The sequence below is a fragment of the Pocillopora verrucosa genome, chromosome 10 (assembly GCF_036669915.1).
Source record: "Pocillopora verrucosa isolate sample1 chromosome 10, ASM3666991v2, whole genome shotgun sequence".
In the NCBI taxonomy this organism is placed as follows: domain Eukaryota; kingdom Metazoa; phylum Cnidaria; class Anthozoa; order Scleractinia; family Pocilloporidae; genus Pocillopora; species Pocillopora verrucosa.
The window spans coordinates 10,470,171-10,485,413 of NC_089321.1; the positions used below are offsets into that span (position 1 = coordinate 10,470,171).

Genomic DNA, 15,243 nt, shown 5'->3' on the forward strand with positions numbered 1-15,243 from the left:
AACAGCGTAAATTCTGTCAGTACGTTACGTGTTCGAAGTGGAAAGGAGAGTTTTGGATTCAAGAAGTTATTAGAGCTCGTTTGGACACTTGTTTACGTCTTTCAACGATCGATGAAGTAGTTTCACGCCGCTGCAAACTTCGCAATCGCAAAACAGGTGAATAAAATCAAATTACTTTAGGTTTCTTTGTAAAGAAATTGCTTTGAATGAATTGAACTTGCTGTTTTTTTCTCACTATTTTAGCAGGCTTTCCCCGTGCTACTACTATAGCCTGTTCTTTAATGACAAAAGGCAAACCTGTTTACGCGACGGCAAGATCGAAAGTTGTCCTTTGTACAAAATTTTGCCCTGCATGTGATAAACAAGTAATCGCAAGTGCTCTCGTGCAATTAAGGATTAATTTCACTTGTATTTTCAAAGTTTTCCAAATTGCCCTCGTCGCTTCGCGACTCGGGCAATTTTGTGAAAACTTTGAAAATACTCGTGAAATTAATCCTTAATTGCCCTCGGGCCCATGCGATTACATATACTTATCACTCGCTGTGCGTCTGATAAGTTACAGATGACAGATGACGTCATGATATGGTAGCTGAGTTTGTCACTGATGTTCTTACCACATATTAACGTTTTCTTTGATCTGTTACTGTACAGACCCACGGTAACATGGAATATATATACATCATACAATAATAAAATAACTTATGTTTGCAATGATGACGTTTTCTTTGATCTTTTACTGTACAGACCCACGGTAACATGGAATATATTTACATCGTACAATAATAAAATAACTTATGTTTGCAATGATGACGTTTTCTTTGATCTTTTACTGTACAGACCCACGGTAACATGGAATATATTTACATCGTACAATAATAAAATAACTTATGTTTGCAATGATGACGTTTTCTTTGATCTTTTACTGTACAGACCCACGGTAACATGGAATATATTTACATCGTACAATAATAAAATAACTTATGTTTGCAATGATGACGTCTTCTTTGATCTTTTACTGTACAGACCCACGGTAACATGGAATCTATTTACATCATACAATAATAAAATAACTTATGTTTGCAATGATGACGTCTTCTTTGATCTTTTACTGTACAGACCCACGGTAACATGGAATCTATTTACATCATACAATAATAAAATAACTTATGTTTGCAATGATGACGTCTTCTTTGATCTTTTACTGTACAGACCCACGGTAACATGGAATCTATTTACATCATACAATAATAAAATAACTTATGTTTGCAATGATGACGTCTTCTTTGATCTTTTACTGTACAGACCCACGGTAACATGGAATCTATTTACATCATACAATAATAAAATAACATATCTTTGTAATGATGACGTCATCTTTACATCAATCCTTCAATAGATTAAAAGTAATCAAAACGCGTGTATAATTCAGCTTATCATGGTAAAGTCAATGAAAGCCCTTTATTACATACACGAAGTTATAAACATAGCTTCCGATGGTGAGAAAGAAGTCCATTTCCTAACTATCAGTTATTCCTCTACCGAGGATAGTATACTTAGCGAAAGCAAAATCTTTCAGCTAAGTCTCTTCGATTTAAACACTCGTGGCACAATGCTTGGCACAGAACACGATACGTGGCATTCGAAGCGTTTTTTTCCTTCCACAACCGTAACATTTGATAAGCCTTCTCACAAAGATCACGTCTCCTTTCATCAATGTTATCAAGGTCTTCCTCGAGAATACCCAGCCGGCGTCCAAGCTTCCTCCAGTCTTTTGAGATGGAGTTCGACAGTCCCTGGTGATCATCACTACGTAGAGTGCTTTCTTTCAATTTTTTTCCTACGAGTATTGAAAGAAATGTCATAAAAAGAGCGCAGTAGAAGAATGAAAAATCCAGAATTTGATAAGAGTATATTTAGCATACCTGCGAGAGACACTTCCTCGGGAATGAACGTCTCCCCTCCTTGGTTTGTCTCTGGTCTATCGAAATCTGCAAATAAAAAGTGTATGATTGGATTCAAACTTGACCGCGTTGAATCTTGGTTAAACGAGTAAACAATGGAAAGAAATCAAAGCTATGGAGACAAAAAACCTCTTTAAGTAAAAGGGGGGGGGGGTAGGAAGGGAGGGGCTTCTAAAAATACTAAGGGGGCCTTCATTCGAGGTTGGACATTTAAATAAATTTGACCTAATAGCAGGGGTGCTCGAGGGGAGGCACTGATTCGGAGATCTTCGGCTTGAACTCAGTCTCTGAAGTGCCTGAACCAATTACGATGATCTCGACATTTGTATATTACATTGTGTAACCTGTAAGATCGCGACCTTAAAAAGTGACATTTGTTACCTGTGCGAGCAATCTTAGCAGGAACCATTGATTGCGCAGTCTGGTACGGTAGTACTCGCTTTCCAAAATAAATAGAACTGCATCGCGCTAAAGAAGAGACCCCTGAGGAATACAAAGAAACCATCAATTCTGTTTCATTCTTCAACATTACTTAGTAAGTCCCACGGTTAACGGAAACGAGGAAAAAGAAAGCAGGCACCCAAAAAGAGTGGGGGTCACGCAACCTGTTTTTCGCTCGCCAGCTCTTTCACTCCTCCCCACTGATTGAGAGCCTGGTAAAGGCAAACATATGTGGCCCACGGAGTTAGCGAGTTTTGAAAAACACTCAAGGCTATAATTTCATTTTTTAGTCCAGATATTATTTTATTTTACGGGAAAATAAGCTTGTTTCGTTGCGTTCAATTTAACATTGTCAGCCATAAGGTGTCAAATTACTTCGTTGGCTTGTCCTAATGACGACAGGGGCAATGAAAGCATAAATTTTTCTTCTTGGTCAGAAAATGTTGAGTTTTTGTGACAAACGTAGGACAACCAAGAAAAAGTTTGATCAAACTTTGCGCACGTTTCAAGTAAAATTAGTTATAATTAGTTACCCTCAGTCTGAGGAAAGCTTTGTAAAGACTGGCCACTGTAGTTTTTGTCATTGGCATCATCCAAGACCTGAAGTCAAATAAATTATTCATAGTGTTAGTATTCTCCAAATAATCATACAAAGGCGAAATCCGGCAATTATAGGGACAAAAATGCTTTCAGGCAAAGTCCTGAGAGTCCTGAGTTCAACTGGAACGTCAAGTAGGAGACAAAAGGAACGTATTTCTTCCACGTTTTGAACGTTATCATGTTCCAGTCTTTAGGCCACTCAGTGCCACATCAAGGTCTGACCAAACCTGATTCGAATCCCCTTCGCAGGTTAAATACAACGAAAACCTGATCGCAAGGAACTTGAATTAGCTTTACCTGACTCCAAGTCCTGGGCGGACAAAGCGGTGTACGCCTCAGCGTATGCGAGCAAACAACAGGCTTCCTTGTCAAGGAAACATAATGCGCACAATCATCATGGCAACAATCTGCTTTCGCATGCCAATAACACTTTGTGGTTCCAGGAACAATCTGGGGCCGACACAAATTGCATCTCGCGCAGAGATCCCATGATACTGTTTGCAGCCAATGGTTCTCCTCGTGCAGCCTCTCCAAAGTAGTCTTCAAAAAGCTGAAAGAGAGGGAGATACTTTTATCAAAGGGTTTGATATCTTCTCTTACAAATCTTTCACGTGGATACATTAATGTCCGGAAAGTACGTAATGTACACAATATTCACCCGAGAGAAATGAACTAGACTTTAGCCTCCTTTAAAACAACATCGTAACTATGACATGCATTACACTATCAGAGGGTTGACGATGTTATGAACAAACTAAACTTGTCGGATCAATTCATATCGCATCAAAAATCACTTCTGATTTCACGAACTGGTAATTCGTTTATAAGTTACCAACCAAATATAGAATGACTCAATTACGTGCACCTACCTTAAGACCTCTCTGCAAACGTTAGGCTCGGTATACACAGGGTTCATAATTTGATCGATGTAATTCCAAACGTCTACTTTGATCACACGCTTGTAGCAAACAAAATCGACTGCAGTATGATCTCCCACAAAGAAACGAGCAAAGTTAGCCCAGAGCTTTGGTTGATCACAGGCAACTCGTCTTTGTGCAAATTCGAGGAAAAGGACAACCATTCTTGGAAAGAGACCACCAGGGACGTACTGAGCGGTGAATGTGACATAAACGGGTGCAGGGCCGGGGTTAGCAGAAACGTCTGACATAAATGCGTCGTGCGGTGGGGAAGTCAACATGCACGGAACAAGATACAAGGAAACGCCATCTTTTCCCGTATATTCACAAAGAAGGTTGAACTTCTTCATGAGGAAAAGTAAAGACTCCTTGATGTCGCCAACGCCCAGTTTTGTGCAAGAGTAATCAAGCAGTTTAGCATCAAGAATGCCGTACTTGCCAAGATCTTCGCGGAGATTTGAAATGTAAGTTTCCTCCTTTTTCTGTTTTTCAACCGTTATTATCTGACACAAAACATCAATCAACCACTTTGGATTCAAAACAACTAGACTACCTAAATCGCCAGCTCTACCATGATAAACCACTGTGCCACGATCGTGCAAAAAGTGTAAAAGTTCTTCATAGTCATCTTCGACCTCAAATTTGCAAATTTCGTCACAGATATTATTTCGGAAGTCTTGCCTTGTGACATACTTTGTCCCCCTGCTCGCTAGATTACAAACTTCATTTTCCACTTGAAGCCACTTCAAAGGAACCTCAACTTTTGTATGTGGCATGGTATCTGCAACCTTCAGAATCTCTTTCCGTAAGCCAACAACTTGGAGATCTTCTTCCTCTGGTTTCTTACCAGCAAGAGTGTTGTTCAATGCAAATGTTTTTCCAATTATGTGTTCACTGAACTCTCTTACTGTGCCACAAATGACGTCCTTTACATTGGTAATCACGATATCGGGGTCTCCCTGTACAAGGTCGGCGTGTGTTCCGACCAAAATGACAGGTGGTAATACTTTGCCATTCTTTTTGTGTTTGAAGGAATTCACCGTGTCCATCCACTTCATAATGTGATCTAGGTTTGAGTCATTCTTGTCAGGAGACGGAATCTTAACTTCGTCGTAACCAGGCTCTTTCACGAAACATTGGGCTGGGGCAGAAAGCTCTTTGGTAAGATCAACCACTAGCAGATAAACTGCTTCACCCGAAACGAGAATAGGATGAATAGCACGGTAAATGGCTTGACCACCAAAATCCATGCAAACTGGCCAAATGCCGTCATCCTTTACTGACTCTTTCTTCGAGAGGTTTTCAGCACTGTTTCGCTTCTCATTATGCCCGTTGTCTTCTTGTCTTACCGGATAAATTCTATCTGAGTTCATCTGAGTCCTCGGTTGTATGTCATGATCTCGCTTTCCCTGAATGGAACCCAAAACAGATACAAGTCAATTAGCAAAGTTGAAATGGAAGTTGACCATTAATAAATACCTTTAATATCACCTTTAAATGTAAGTGAACAATAAAATGTATTAAAAACCTTTGGTGAGCCCTTCGGTCCAACCTCATTGAAGAATCCTGAAAAAAAAATTAGCTTTGATTAACTCCATTTAACACAGCAATATTTCGTTGTTGTGCTGTGGTTGTCGTTGCCGTTTTTTTTTTTCTTGTTGTCTTTTGCTTTACTTTGACAGCTTGTTTTTCAAGTTTAAAAACGTAAGATTATAATTTTGCGTGTCGAGTTAAGTTTTAGAATACTCTATAAAATTCCGTAAGGGTCTGCTGTTTTCCTTGTTAGGATGAAGTCGTGCGCTTAGCCATGCATACTGATTTACAAATAACATGATGTGATCATAGATTGTTGTAGAGGCATATCTACAGGAGTGAAACTCATGTCAAACTGTTGTTGGTATCACTCGATAACACAGAAACAAATCAACATCTTGTATTGAGGTACATACCCTGGTTTGATCCTTTTTCGTCGATTACCCCCTCTGTTCTCTGTGTCTCATCAGTCTCTGTTTGCCTCGCAACATCGCTGTCCACGTAAATTTGGTTTGGTGGTTCAGGTAGTAACTGCTTACAAATATTTAGAGCACATTTGTGATGGAAGGTACTTTTTTCTTGTTCCTCTTTGGAAGTCTTCCATGGTTTTTCACCAACATGTTTCAGAGGCATGTCTATTTGCACCCCTTCTGTGCTCGACTCATCTTGTCGGAATGGTTCACCTTTCAGAGAACGTAAGACACTAGTTTTGCCAACCCGGTCTTGGCCAATGAACAAGATTTTAGCCCGCTTATCGAATGTCTTTCCCGTTTCAAGAGCTCTCTGGTAAGCGGCCTTCGCGTTGGGTCCTCTGGCCATAATATAAGGCGGGACTGGGTGCACAGTTTGAAACGTGCACAGAGGAGAGACATCAGCTCTTTCAGACCTATCATTTTTGCGACGAATGATTTGCACTCGTTCATTCAAATCTTTTGCCTGCTTAGGGGTACCAATGTCATCACAGGTGTAGGCCAGGTTTACGTCAGAACACACCATCACCACAAAAAGTTCACCTCTCGACCTCTCCGCTAGAACGTTACGCGCACGCTCAAAGTTATCCTTTGCGCCCACAAGATCACCAAGGGAACTACATACGATCCCCAAGTCATAGTAAGAAAGTGCCACGAAATCGTGCGCAGGTCCTAAATTCTTCAAACGAATATCCAGCGCACGACCATGATAGTCTTTTGCTTGCTGAAATTCACCAAGGTCATGAGTTACGGTCCCCAGAGCACTGTAAGAAGCTGCCACGTAAACGTGCTCAGGTCCTAAATTCTTCACACGAATATCCAGCGCACGACCATGATATTCCTTTGCTTGCTGAAATTCACCAAAGGCACCACATACGGTCCCCAAGCCACTGTAAGAATCTGCCACGTCAACATGCTCAGGTTCTAAATTCTTCAAACGAATATCCAGCGCACGACCATGATACTCCTTTGCTTGCTGAAATTCACCAAGGGCACAAGATACGGTCCCCAAGCCACTGTAAGAAGCTGCCACTTCAACATGTTCAGGTCCTAATTTCTTCAAACGAATATTCAGCGCAAGATCATGATACTCCTTTGCACGCTGAAATTCATCAAGGGCTCCACATACGGTCCCCAAGTCACTGTAAGAAGCTGCCACGTCAACATGCTCGGGTCCTAAATTCTTCAAACAAATATTCAACGCACGATCATGATATTCCTTTGCTTGATGAAGTTCACCAAGGGCAAAACATACGGTCCCCAAGCCACTGTAAGAATGTGCCACGTCAACATGCTCAGATCCTAATTTTATCAAACGGATATCCAATGCACGATCATGATACTTCTTTGCTTTCTGAAGTTCACCAAGGGCACAAAATACAGTCCCCAAGCCACTGTAAGAAGCTGCCGTGTCAACATTCTCAGGTCCTAATTTCTTCAAACGAATATTCAGCGCACGACCATAATAATCCTTTGCTCGCCGAAATTCACCGAGGGCTCCACATACGGTCCCCAAGTCATTGTAAGAAGTTGCCACGTCAACATGCCCAGGTCCAAAATTCCTCAAACGAATATCCAGCGCACGACCAAGATATTTGTTTGCTTGCTCAAATTCACCAAGGGCAAAACATACGGTCCCCAAGCCACTGTAAGAATATGCCACGTCAACATGCTCAGATCCTAATTCTATCAAACGGATATCCAATGCACGACCATGATACTCCTTTCCTTGCTGAAATTCACCAAGGGCACAAGATACGGTCCCCAAGCCACTGTAAGAAGCTGCCACTTCAACATGTTCAGGTCCTAATTTCTTCAAACGAATATTCAGCGCAAGATCATGATACTCCTTTGCACGCTGTAATTCATTAAGGGCAAAATGTACGGTCCCCAAGCCACTGTAAGAATGTGCCACGTCAACATGCTCAGATCCTAATTCTATCAAACGGATATCCAATGCACGATCATGATACTTCTTTGCTTGATGAAGTTCACCAAGGGCACAAAATACAGTCCCCAAGCCACTGTAAGAAGCTGCCGTGTCAACATTCTCAGGTCCTAATTTCTTCAAACGAATATTCAGCGCACGACCATAATAATCCTTTGCTCGCCGAAATTCACCGAGGGCTCCACATACGGTCCCCAAGTCATTGTAAGAAGTTGCCACGTCAACATGTCCAGGTCCAAAATTCCTCAAACTAATATCCAGCGCACAACCAAGATATTTCTTTGCTTGCTCATATTTACCAAGGGCAAGACACACGGTCCCCAAGTCAGTGTAAGACCTTGCCAAGTGAACATGATCAGGTTCTAAAGTCCTCAAACGAATATTCACCTCACGAAGATGATTGTCCTTTGCTTGCTGAACATCACCAAGGAACCCAGATGCGGTTCCCATGTTACATGAAGAGGTTGCCTGGTCAGTTATGGTCAGGTCCACCCTTCTTCAAAGGAATCTCCAGCGCACAATCTTGCTAGACGTTTTCTTGGTGTGGTTAGTTAAATACGGTTTCCATGATGGTTCTTTGCCGGCTTGGGGTTATCAATAGTTTCATAAATGGTGGTTATTTATGAAACTCACAACATACTTGTTTTATTACAATGACATCATAATCTGAAAAAAGAGTTATAAAGGCTTGAAGATATCACAGGTGAGGAAGTAGAGTTTAGATTTAAAGAAGGTTGAAGATAGAAAACAGTGTTGCCCAGGATGAGAAAACCGTGTCGTAAATAAATCACTAAGCGAAAGGTTCGTTCGAATCTCTAAAAAACTTTTTGTTGTTCCATTCAAGCTCCAAATTCGGAAGCTAAGCCTTAAACCGTCTCTGAAAAAGAGTCGCGGAGACTCCGCGACAAACGGCCTAACAAGTACACTTTCTTGATATCGAAAGACGAAATTACAAGAGTTTTCACTGAGTCAAAAGATGACAACGGTAAACAAATAGTGAATGATTTTGACCGAAAAAGAAACAAAATTACTGAAGAAATTCTAAAATGAAACAATTGGTAGGAACGACCTACTAAGCTAGTTTCCAGAAGGGTTACAACTTCTACAACTTTCAAAAGGAAAGCACGAAGGTTTTGTGTCATTTGAAAGGTGCAGAAAAGTTAACGGAAGTTTTAGGTGCAAAAGATTACCTGGTGGAGATGGGTTTACATTCGAATTCCGCTCGTCTTTTTTTTTTAGCCTACTAGCAATGATATCGCAAACTCTCTCACTTACTTTTAACTAACTCACTTACTGGCTGTGAAGATAGTTAACCATCAATCTCGCAACGAAGGGTGGTAAATGAGTCTCGGTTATACCAACAGACACCTCAGAAAACTGCAAAAGAACAGCTTGATTAGCGTTTATACAACGAACAGTCCCTATTTTTTACACGATTGGCTTATTTTCCTTAACACGAGAATATTAAAGAAATGTTTCCAGTGTTCACGATTTCCACTGAATAACAACCTCTTTGATTTGTATCGTTTGTTAATTGTAGAGATGACCACAATGACCACAGCTGCTATCCTATTAATGAAATGGAATGGGCAAAACAAGCCATGTTCTACTGTGTAACAGAGCAAAAATACTGACAGAGGCAGAGCAACAAAATAGTCAAACTCAACAATCCTAACCTTGAGTTTGTCTTTTGTTGAATTTTTGTGCTACTGCCTGCGAGCGTGCAAGTGTAATCTATCAACCCTTTACACCCTAAAATCAGTATGCATATTCTCCACACTCTTCTCTGTACATTTCCAAGGATTTATCAAGGAAAATTTGTAAAAACCATCAAAACCTTGTTAGTTTGTTGGTCACTTCCTTTTTACTCTTGATTTAAATATTTGATTCAAGGGATAGAAAGAAATTAGGACCTTGTCACTCTTAGGGGTTAAAGGGTAAATAGTGATGATAAAAAGGGGGTATGTTTTTAAACAAACTTTGGTGCTGTGTCAGTGGGAGAGTATAGCAAGGTAATTAGGTATTATCAACTGAGTTAATGACGTAAAGAGGGCCAGCAAAGAGGGCAGTGTAGCATAGGTCTTTGGAGGGTTCATCTCCCAGCCAGAACTCTTGCAACATCCTTAGGGACCTTGCACACACTAACATTGCCTCAACATGGAAACCTAGAAGCTTCCTCACTCCCATCACAACACCAAGGAGTGGGCTGCAAGTAGATTCCAGAACAGGAGAAACAAAAATTATCTCCAAGGAGGGAGGGGAAGGGGACTAGGAAGATCAAAAAAAGATTACAGGAATTTAAACAGTTTCACAGAATGCATGGTGGTCTTTACCTTAAATATCACCACAAGAAGGGGGTAAATTTATCACCCACATATGTAACTTTCAAACACACCCCCTAAGGGCATTAGATTGCACTCCTAGATGGCAGTGGTAACCTGCCAAAGTTGGTAAATTATTTCTCAATGCTCTTGCAGGGTTTCTGACCCAGAGGCTAGAAACCCAAGGAGAAATAACAGTAGTCCCTGCATGTAAACACACACACACATATGTCATCAGGGGATTTTCCTGATGAGCAGGCAACCACGAAACAGGTCTGTAGGGATGAACTTGTAGTTTATTTGTCTTTTTCCTCCCACAATATATACATCACTCTACTCCTATGTATTGAGCATTGCTTTACGAAAGTCAAAATTTTACATTATATACATACATACATACATACATACATACATATACATACATATATATATATATATATATATATATATATATATATATATGGAATTGATGAAAAACTTAAGAAAGGAAATATCTATGTATAGTAGGCTAAATTATCTTGATGTGAAAAAACTAGGTAAACTTTGTCACATTGGGCAGTTTCTTATGGGTAACTACGATGTCTCTTCCCTTCACTTCTTGTCGCTCTCAGAGAATTTGCACAGGTGAGTATATTCATTACATTCACCTCTTAAGATACAAAAGTTGTTCCTCAGTGCCACATAGATTTGTTTGATAAATAACTCTATATTCCAAACAAAAACAAGGAACAAGGTCAACAGACTCTATTCAATTTCATGATAATGTGGAAAGTGCAATCAGAAATCAACCAAAAAAATATAAAAATATCAACCAGTCATATGAATGAGCATCTCCTTACGAAACTTCATTGTGCAGTATCTAACAAACCCTGGTCCTCCTTTAGCTGAAAAAATGGTTGAGTAAACAAGATAAAAAAAAAAAACATTTGGTGTTGTCCAGATTTTGACATCTGCGTAAGCACATATCCTTTAAGTAACAACAGGGACACCAGCTATAAAATGCTGTTGAAAATCCACTCCTTCAATGATTCCTTTGAAACAGCTAAGGAAAACAAGCAAACCAATGCAAAAACATACACAAAAGTGCAACTGTTATGAATTACCATCTGTTGGAAATGGTATACATAAAAACAGAGATGAATTTGAATACTAAGGGCTGGTGATTAAAATAAAGTTTTACCCTTGTTCATTCAAACTGCACTCTAGACAATCTTAACCCTTTCACTCCCAAGACCTCATATTAAGTAATTCTCCTTACTGTCTGCCATACAGTTCTTGAGATGTTAGTTTGGAGAATTTGGTATTGGATCAACTTATAATCTCCTAATTGATATTTTTCTTTATTCCCATTACTTGCCTGCTTGATATTGTATTGATATTGTAAGAAAAAAATTCTGTCTTAATCACTTGTGGGAGTTAAAGGGCTCAATCAAGCAGAAAATATCTTGTAATTGGCGAGGTTTTAGCAAAACTGTCAAAAGGTTTGTTTAGCTTGTTTCAGCACTAAAAGGAATATCTAATTACTTCAAACCCCTTACCCCATGACAAATTTTCAAAGTACAATGATCATCAAAATCTGCTGCTCAATTTAGACTTCGTCCCAATAACCAGCCCTACCTGTTTCTATATCATATCTCTTCACTGAGAACAGAAATTAATGTTTTTTGATGGTTTCCAGTTATCTTAACCCATGGAAGACTCACCACCAGTAAACATGCTGCCAAGCTCACTGGCTAATTAGGAAAAAATTCTAAGCTTTAGGCAACTCTCAAGTTTGATCTTGAGTCTCATGAGCATCACCATAACAATGCCATGAGTAGTATCGCAGAGCCATGCTGAAAGCCTGATAGTTTTTCAATATGGCAGAAGGTGAGCCATTAATAAATGCACATCACAATCAATGTGCCAACAATTTGATCTGATCAAAGAAGATATCAAACAGACCATTGAACAACAAAGTCTAGCCTGTAAATATTTAAAATGTTCATTGACAGAAAAGTAACCCAAATTAACTGTAACTTTTTACCCAAAAAACAAATGGTATTGATCACATGCATTTATTTCTGTCTACAAAACAAGTGCTTTGAAAACTCACAAGGAGACCCTGTTACCTTTTTACCTGATAACAATCACAAGCAATAAGTTAGAGCTCAAGCAAACATATAGTTATTTAATCAACCATTTAATGGCTATACTTAATACAATTACAACAATGACCATTTGATTAGTTTTTGATGGTGAGGTAAAATGCCTTAGTGGCAAGATTAATAATTTAACCCAAAGTTGATCAATTACAGATATTCTGTTGACTGACTGCTTTGATTTAAACTTTGCCAAAAAACATGTATGTTTTAAAAAACCCTGACTTGCTTGTTTTGTAGTTATTTTAAACCCTGTGGAACAATTGGATCTGACCTCTGAAAACCCAATTTTTTTCAGTTTGATGCCAAGCTCACTGGTGGCCGGTCTTCCTGATGGCAAGGTGACTGGGTACCTATGTATTTACTGATTGATCAAAGGCTGAGTTTGCAAAAGCTGCCTTGTTCATGATAATAAAGTATTTTAAAAGCCGATTTGTTGTAATTTGGATTCCATGTGACTTAAACAAGAGTACAATTCATGACAGCAGTCTGCAGCGATCAAATAGGGTAACCAATCCGTAAATCTCCATTGACTCACCATGACTGAAATATTTGGCAGCTAAGTTAGTGGTACTGATCGTTAGCAAAGGTAGTATGGCAGGGCTAAAAATTGGCAGTTGCACAGTTGCCAGTGGCAAGTTAAAACTGACCAGGGCCACCAAAAGTTAAGATTTGAACGCCCGATGTGCGACTATGCTACAGAATTTCGAAAACTTGCATTGTAAGTTATGCGAAGTACAAAGTTAAAAATAAAACTCAATATGTAATTTAATTGGACTACCTTTCTCTTTGTTTCTTGGCCTGGACCTTAAGATCATCCATTTTAGTGAATTTTCAGTTCTGAAGTGGAAATTACGAGCCGTTTTTACAGTGATTTCACGAGCGATCCACATTCACAACAACTAGTGACTAAATACATGAATGGCTCCGACTTGTAATTGGATGATAAAAATAGCAAAAGTTAATAAGTTATATCTTAACTCCTCACTCGTGAGCATTGTTCAAACGTGTGTCTCGAAGCAGAACAATGATCTATCAATGCGAGTGAAAACACCAACGTGTCAAACATGAAATGGTAGCTTCCATATCGAAGAGACGGCAGCCTTTCTTGTTCGGCGAGGTCGTTCAGCGATAATCCGGCGATGACAAAGTCATCTGCTGACTAGCTCCGCCGTCATGCTCATTTAGTCAGTTAAGGTAAACAATGGTGTACTTACCGGCTTAGAACGTTTAACGCGGATTCAATGCCAACCAACTTCACCTTTCAGTGGCCAATCGAAGATTTAAATGGTTCGTCAGCAGGAATCAAAGTGAGGATGTTACGATCAACGTAAGGACAACGAGCATAAACACAACTCGACAACTTTAATAGCGGCTGAACAGAGGTTTAACTTCCTATCAATAAATCACATGATACAGAAATACATGCGATCACGGGGAGGCTCACGGGAAGGGTAGACCTGAAAATTTATGCGGTCAATAACGTGATTCCAAGTGCACGGGGTTTAAAATTCATCGAGATTTGCCGAGACAAACGGGGCTGACATTTAAAACCGAGGAATTTTGTTGTAGTTGTAGGTAATTTCCTCTTTCCAGTATTTTTAAGGAGAAAATTAAATTTTTAAAATACTTTGGGGGTGTACAAAGTTTTTGGAAGTTGTCCTGTAAAAGAAAAGCGACAAGGGAAACAACAGCTAGAAGTAACCGAATGGAAAATCAAATATGCAAACGACTCCAAATCCGTTCTCCGCGGACTTTTCCGCGCCAAAGCCAAGCGCTTGCCCAGACGTTATTCAGCTACGTCCAGGATGTGGTCCGGGATTGGAGACCGCGGGCTTAAGATCAGCGGGAAAACAAGTCAAATTGACTACGTCATGTAAGATAAATCAGTTCATCCTTTAAGACCAGATTTTCTCAATAGAGCACCGCCTTCGACTTGAAGTAAACACCAAGTCAAAATAATGCCGTCTTTTATTCGATGGTTATGAGAGAATGAAGTAACTAGTGCGCAATAACATGGCAAAAAAAAGCAAGACACCTGAAACGTTCAACTAGTTCCTGTTTCTATACAAATATCTGCAAATGATTTACCTTGATTATTGTCAGTGAAAGAAAAATCTGATTTTGCAATAAAAGCCTTCCTTAAAAAGACGCCACATCGGTAATGCTGGTGAAGGGTCGCTTTTTCATAAAAGATTAGCTACTGTTTAACAAAACCGCGTCTAAACTATCTTCTGAATAGCTGAAACTTTTAACTGAACATCTTTCTGCAAACAGTGTCAAAGAGCGCCGAAAGTTAGCAGCCGAAAGCCATTTATTTCATGAAAACAACCCTCTTATAGAGAATATGAAAGGCCCTGAGCTTGCGTAAAACCGTGCAAATAACCTGCCTAACAGTTTAATAAGCGCTACGGTTTTCACCTCAGTAAATACGTTAAATGTAAGATATATTTAAGTTTACAAGGCAACCAGATGGACAATCAGACATGGTTTGATGCTGGCTACTCCGGCTTAAAGATTTTACGAATGTAACCGAGAATTTACAATTCATAGCCCCAACGTTTCGACACTCCTGTGTAGTGCCTTCATCAGGGGTGATCTGATCGCGTTAAATGTACTTGCCTGACGTTCCTTGAAAAACACATTCTTCTCCTTTTAGGAGTTCTCTCATTCAATCTAGAAGTCCCCCTTGGGTGTGGGGAGGAGGAGGGCAACGCCAATATAATCCATTTGGCTTCATCATCTGCGAAGATAACGAAAATTGGCCATCGTGAAGACTCTCTAACTCGAAACTGCAAGCATTAGCCCCTTTTTAGAACGACCTGACGACTGACGGTCTAACGGTCGAAACGTTAGCTTTGGAAACTCTTTACCGTGACTAATTTAAATCATCAACTCATTTGATAAAACA

At 39.7% G+C, this 15,243-nt stretch overlaps 1 protein-coding gene across 1 annotated transcript; it reads right to left on the reverse strand.

Moving 5' to 3' along the window:
- Window positions 1-884: 884 nt before the first annotated feature.
- On the reverse strand, window positions 885-13,687 carry LOC131799225 (uncharacterized). Its single transcript, XM_066173381.1, has 11 exons — window positions 13,550-13,687; window positions 13,114-13,172; window positions 9,165-9,247; window positions 5,869-8,536; window positions 5,448-5,485; window positions 3,872-5,328; window positions 3,300-3,552; window positions 2,936-3,002; window positions 2,343-2,444; window positions 1,923-1,988; window positions 885-1,837 (listed from the first exon to the last, which is right to left on the reverse strand). The coding sequence occupies exons 4-11, from the start codon at window positions 8,318-8,320 to the stop codon at window positions 1,554-1,556; spliced, it is 4,719 nt and encodes a 1,572-aa protein (XP_066029478.1). The 5' UTR covers window positions 8,321-8,536; window positions 9,165-9,247; window positions 13,114-13,172; window positions 13,550-13,687; the 3' UTR covers window positions 885-1,553.
- Window positions 13,688-15,243: the final 1,556 nt, after the last annotated feature.

What these genes read in the sequence shown, in the direction of transcription:
- LOC131799225 (XM_066173381.1), bottom strand. Translation starts at nt 8,320, where the DNA reads ATGGGAACCGCATCTGGGTTCCTTGGTGATGTTCAGCAAGCAAAGGAC. An exon ending in GACCGAAGGGCTCACCAAAG is followed by an intron (nt 5,329 to 5,447) that starts GTTTTTAATACA and finishes GGTTCCATTCAG; the next exon opens with GGAAAGCGAGATCATGACAT. An exon ending in GTTTGCAGAGAGGTCTTAAG is followed by an intron (nt 3,553 to 3,871) that starts GTAGGTGCACGT and finishes CCTCTCTTTCAG; the next exon opens with CTTTTTGAAGACTACTTTGG.